The sequence below is a fragment of the Papilio machaon genome, chromosome 6 (genome assembly GCF_912999745.1).
Source record: "Papilio machaon chromosome 6, ilPapMach1.1, whole genome shotgun sequence".
In the NCBI taxonomy this organism is placed as follows: Eukaryota; Metazoa; Arthropoda; class Insecta; order Lepidoptera; family Papilionidae; genus Papilio; species Papilio machaon.
The window spans coordinates 5,556,254-5,562,859 of record NC_059991.1 but is presented as its reverse complement, the minus strand read 5'-3'; the positions used below and the strand labels follow the sequence as shown (position 1 = coordinate 5,562,859).

The window sequence follows — 6,606 nt, the reverse complement described above, 5'->3', positions numbered from 1 at the left end:
ATATTTCATCATGAAATTTTACGCGCAAATATACTACCTTAATAGAAACTCCGGTTAAAGAAACTTACTACTGAAAAAAACTTAAAAAATATATTTTAGGAAAACAGAACAAAAAGTTATAAATTCTAGTTGAATTAAAACGATTTATCGTAATTTACGACAAATCGTTATCATTTTAAATTTCCATAATTTGTAAGTGAAATAAGTGTGATAAAATTCAAAATCACTGAAAAAAATGTGTCATATTGAAATATGATGATGCAAAGTGTTTCTAAAGTAGCAACTTTGAATTCAATCTCCATAATGGACGCTTTGTAAGTGGGCAGACAAAACCACCGGAAGCTGCGCGAAGCCGCGAGGAGCGATGCAGGCGTGAGCCGTATAGAGCCTGCGTCAACCTGGCTCACTCAAATTTACTTATATTTTATCACAAAATATTATTTGAAAAATATTACGTCGTATCGTAACGACTGTATCTAGTTGTTTAATAGCTTTTTAGACAAATTACATTTATAGAAGTGTATTAGTCATGCTCTCCCTTTCTCCCTGACCCCTGGCCGTCTGGTCTCCCCTGCCGAGGGAATCTCGTCTGGCTAGGATTATTTATTTATGTATGTATTGTTAGAGACAAAAATCAACACTGTGCCGGTGTATCGGCGCGGCACTAGACATGTCAAATATCAACGCTTACGTCGCCTCACTACAGCTATCTGTCACTTGGTTTTGGGAACTTTAGCGCGCAGTACGCTCGAGATGATCTTGACTAATAATTCTCTAAAAGTATGTATATTGTGCAATTTAGGTTTTATATATATTTATATATCGTAAATATGTAGTATATTTATTAGTTTATATTTTATCATTATTTATTTACTTTATCTATCATATAAAAACCAGCCAGGTGGAGACAGAATAAATACTAATAATAATACTCAAACAACCTGACTAAACCCCTATGACCCATGTAGTAAATCGACTAATACCTAATTCTTTATAATCAGTAAACGTATTACGCTACAGGAAGTTTCAATGAAAACTCGTAAACAGTGCGAATTTTTTTATAATAAGGCATAAAATAAATTAAACGTTTTAAAATGAAAATAAATTTGTAACTGTTCACTTAACAAAGCATAAAATGTAACGAAATAATAGTTTGTGTTTCTTCGAGCCTTCGTACGTTCTCAGCTCAGTGCACATAAACGTCGACCGCAAATACCCAGCGAGCGGTGAGCGGCGTGCTATAGATGTTTACTCGCTATCAGCCTGACAAACGTAAACCGACTTAGCGAATAAACAAAATCCTGCAAACATATCGCCATCGCTCCTAAGTAATGTAACTCCACTTTCACTTTATTGCAATGTATACTCACCTTAATTTAGTTCCTGATGGGACTATTGTTTAAATACGTTTTCTTTACTGTGTTAAATTATGCAAACAAATACGATCACACAAAAGAAAGATATGAAAAATACGACCATTTGAAAATAATCCATATCAATATAATTTTGTATTAGTTTCTCGTAATAATTATACAGCTTTTTCCAATTAGTACTCACTAAGGTACTACGCATGGAGTGGTTTGATTTTAGCATTATTACCTTAATAAGCGAAAACATTGATAAATGACGAAAATATTATGTAATCATAATAATGGTTAAGAAAAACAGTTAAACAAAGATTTAATTTAAATTGTACAAAACACGCACAAAACTTTTGAATTCGGTTACATGAAGCAGAAACTGTTTTAATTACCAAGTTACATAAATTTTGAACTTCAAATGCTGCCGTGGATTTAACTGAGTTTACGGAAGCGTACTAGAACGCTAAGTGGATTGTAAAAGTAAAACTCAGATAGAGGTTGACTATTTAATTACTTTCTTAGTAATTATTATAGTAATTATAATCTCTGTAACACTCGTCGATTCCCCAATTATGTCAGTGTAACTGTCACTCACATCACACTTTGGAACGTATAAGATATCCCGCATTATCGCTTTATTGAATTATAGTTAGTTAATCTTTTACACCTTTACTTGCAATGAATTCAAAAAAAATAAAAAAACGCTTGCAGGTAATAAACTCCACATTGTTTCTCAGTAACAGTTCTACGAATATCCCATTTGAGCGATGAATCACATCAAGTTTGACAATATACCATATCATTATTTTACTCAATATTATTGCGGAGTTAATATTAAAGAGGACTCTGATTTATCGAAACGAAATATAAAATTTTCTCATATAAGTAATCAAATAATTTTATAAAAACAATAAAACATTATTTTTTACCTGACTATGACTTTTATCGGAGTAACATTATTATTTGATGGAAGTTTTTATATGTTACAATTCTGTAAGGACTTTGTTATCGTTACATAATTAATAGTTTCTTTGTGTAGCGTAGGCGAGTCCCTAGGTAACATCCAGTTAATGTTTCTGAAAATTACACGTCTTTGTTACGCAAGGGTCCTCGTCCAATTAAACTATGTTTTATTTATTTTAGCTTAGTATAAAAGACACTGAGAAAACAAAGTATATTTAAAAAAAACTCTTCGAATCAATTTTAACTTAATAGTTGAAGTCTCTAATTTACTTTATTTTAATAAGGTCAAGTAAATCGTTTATCACAGTGAATGTTATCCACGGCCGGTCTTAGTCCGTATTCCCGTAATGACTCGCCGTGTTATTGTTTACTGACTAACGAGGTTGCTTTCATTCTTTAGAAACGTGAAAGAGTAAAATATTTCTTGTTTCCTTTGCCGTTTTGTAAAATAAATTGAAGTAGTGTTTAACATTTGTTTCGAAATGTTTCATTTAGGATTCCTTTGCATGAAAAAGAGTCTAGAAATTTGCAAAACTATCCATTATCTTTAGGATTAAAGTAAAGTAGCTGAGGTAAGCTGAGACTTTATATAAATGACTGCATTTTTACATATATGTTTTCATATAATTTTTACATTCCCTGAAACATATGGCTGCACTTACGAAATTATAAAGATAAGTGGTGGTACGTGTTCAAATTGAATAATAGTTTTAGAAAATTTAGGGTTATAAACGACGCTTTTACGTCGCAGTTACCTTTTTAGTGGCCATTTAGTACTCGGTGCTTACGTGATAACGTTAGCAATACTGGCGTATCGTAGATAGGTTATAAATTAATGTTGCTTGTTTCTAAATCTGTTATGATGTTCTTAACTCATTTAAAGTCCTTTCTAAAGATTTTTAAAGTCTTTTCTTCATTTAATCACATGCCGATAGCATATTTTTATTTTGAAGAATATATTTTTAAATGGCACTAGCACGAGTAGTATTTATAATTCTCACTTAATATTGTCTCGTCACTTAAGTAAATTAAAGAAAAAATGTGCACACAAACTTGAGCAGGTGCGCTAAGAATTCTAGAAACATAGTTTTGTCAAGTTTAAGCGTCTGAAAATCAATCACCATACTATTTTGGATTGTATAATGTACTAGCTTTTACCCGCGACTCCGTCCGCGCGGAATAAAAAATAGAAAACGTTGTAAAAATTATCCTATGTCCGTCCTAAGGTAGAACCAGGTTCTAAGCTACCTAGTCGCCTGCCGGATGTCGTTCCGTGTGCATCGTTTCTAGAGGAGCTCCGCGATTAAAATCCCCAAAAGTGGTAAAAAGTGTTCGGATTTTAACGGGTGATATGTCGCGAGATGCGCCTCGAGGAGACGAAGCTATTGGTGTTTTCGGTGTTTCGAAGGGTGACGAAACAAAAAAGTAATTAGCGAAAAACTGTTTGACGCACGTGGCTTTTTTGTTACGTAATTAGTGTTATTGGAAAATTGGACGGTTTTATAACTTTGTAGATATTTTGTAAATATAATGTTAATGCGTTTTAATTTAGTTTAGTTTGTAAATTTAAATGTGTTTTCGTTTGTGCTTTACTTTATCTTGACTATATGTGTTGTGACTGTATATAATTGTGTTAGTTTAATTGTACATTCATTGTGTTCTCCGTCCGTGATCAAAAGATCACGCGATGGACAACACTGTGATGGATGAGGGACAGGATAACGTCTATCTGAATGCGAACCTGCCGCTGTCTGAGGATGAGAGCGTGTCTAGGCGCCAACTCGGTGCCACGACTGCTGAGAAAGTTTCGCCGCAGGATAAGAACGGAGGTAAGGAGGCGCCGACTCGCATTTTGCGGAGTAATACCAAAAAGGGCGAGCCGTCCACCTCGGGACTTATACCTAGGTTCCCCTCTGGGACTTCCCAGAAGAGACCCTTAAGTATATCGCCTGATGAGCAGGCCGACCCAGCGGTAGCCCTCAAGGTGGCCTCAACGTCAACTCGAGGCCGCGGTAAGCGAGCTTTAGGAGCCTACAGCTTCCTAAAGGAAGCAAAGGAGTATCTGGCTGAGGGGGAGGAGAGCGGGGATGATGACTCTGATGCCACCTACCGTGCACCTTACAGGAAGATAGCGAGCCCAGTCCAAGCGACCAAGGGGCTTTACGAGGACGAAGACCGCAGTGCCCCACTTGCCGTAACAGTGGAGGCCCTTGCTGCAGAGGCCCTGATGAACGTCGCAAAAATACAGGGCGAAGTTAAAAAGAGTGGACACCTTAAAGGCACAGTGATTGGCCAGATTAATAAGGCCACGCAGAAAGTAATAGACGCAGTGGAGGGCCTACGATCTATTACACCAGAAGAGGAGCAGCGCAGACTCCGTGCTGACAACGCTCGGCTCGCAAGAGAGCTAGAGTTGATGCGCAGAGAACTGCGAGCCTTTAAAGAAGCGTATGCTGAACAGAACAGAACACCTGTGGCATCGAGGAACACAGCTGGGGTCCAACCAGGTGTAGAAGAAATAATAAAGGAGGCCATGGAAGGAATGAGACGCGAGCTTCTGCAATCGGTGGGCGGAATGGTCAACGCCCGCCTCGAAGACCTGGAGATGCGTCTCCCTGCAGAGCCTGTGATACGACCACACCTGATCGCCGATCAGCGACAGCCACCACCGCCCCGCCACAGAGTCCGTTCTGGTTTGGCGAACAGCGCTATGAAAGGAACAGCCGATCAGCCAGCCCAAGCCAAGGCTGCTCAGCCAGGGCCCAAGAGGATCCCGAAGACGAAGGCGAGGCCGACTGTCCCTCCGCCTCCTCCTCCCCCCAAGGGAAAACAGAGAGGTGGAAATGAAGAAATGGCCTCCTCAACTGGAACAGGACCAGTGCAACAAGACCAGATTCCTCAAGAAGCGCCATGGTCGAAGGTTGTCGGCCGTAAATCAAGGGGAAAGGCTCCGACCCAGCCCACCTCCCAAACCGTGGAAATCCAAAAAAGGGCCGTGGTCGCCCCAAAGCCTATCAAGATAGTGGCCCCCAAGACGGCGGCCATTATGATAACTTTGAAGGAGGGGGCGACCATAGCCACAACTGATGGCCAAATTGTTGCGGCCAAGTATGCGGAGGTCCTATCTAAGGCTAGGGCCTCTATCTCGCTTAGAGATGTTGGTCTGGAGTCGGTCAAGATACGAACTAGTATGACCGGCTCTAAACTGATGGAGGTGGGAGGGGAGACTCCAGATGAGTCGGCCGACCGCCTAGCCGCAGAGTTGACCAGAGTCGTTGGGGATTTGGCGGATATTACCCGCCCAACCAAACTGGCCGACCTTCGGTTTACCGGTTTGGACGACTCGGTCAGCCGCGAAGAGCTGGCGGAAAAGGTGGCGACGGCTGGGGGCTGCTCCCCCACCTTGGTCAAAGTGGGCCAAATCCGTCCCAGCTTCTGGGGCGGTGGCTCGGCCATCGTTAGATGCCCAGCGACGGCTGCTAAGGCGGTCGTCGCTATGGGTAAAATGGCTATTGGGTGGAGCATGGCCACTATCACGGCAGTGCAGGCCCAGCCTCTGCGCTGTTATAAGTGTATGATACTGGGCCATACACGGGCTCTCTGTCCTTCAGAGTGTCAAACGGAGGTAGAAAATGGGCAACTCTGCTTCCGTTGTGGCAAAGAGGGACACAAGGCTGCAACGTGCGAGGCCCCTGCGAAATGCACAGTTTGTGCAAAGACAGGTCGTCCGCATAGTCACCTGATGGGGGGTGCTAAATGCGCACCACCTACGGTGAAGGGAAAGGTCCCTAAGATTATGCCTCCCCAAAATCCGCCACAGAACCGACAGGCGGCCGAGGAAGATATGCAGGTGTCTTAATGTCTAGACACCTGCATATTGAATTTCTGCAGACCAACGCCAACCACTCTGCCCGCGCACAGGACCTGCTCATGCAGGTTCTGGCAGAGTGGAAAATTGCCGTTGCGGTCGTGGCCGAACCCTACGTGATTCCCCCTCACCCAAATTGGGTTGGGGACACAGAGGGTTTGGTAGGTATTGTGGTGTCGCCAACAGGCCCGCATCGCCTATCCCTTAGGGATAGAGGCACGGGTTTCGTGGCGGCAAATTGGGGAGAAATAATACTCGTAGGAGTTTACTTCTCTCCAAACAGGAGCCTCTCGGAATTCGAGAGGTTCCTGGATGACCTGGAACCGGTGGTGCAGAGAGCATCGCCGGCCCAGGTCATCGTGATGGGGGACCTCAATGCCAAGTGCGCAGCATGGGGGTCCTCCATCACTGACA

General features: G+C 41.9%; 1 protein-coding gene across 1 annotated transcript; it reads left to right on the top strand.

Moving 5' to 3' along the window:
- Window positions 1–4,011: 4,011 nt before the first annotated feature.
- Window positions 4,012–6,183, top strand: LOC123721093. Its single transcript, XM_045678420.1, has one exon. It carries the CDS (start codon window positions 4,012–4,014, stop codon window positions 6,181–6,183), a length of 2,172 nt encoding a protein of 723 aa, XP_045534376.1.
- Window positions 6,184–6,606: the final 423 nt, after the last annotated feature.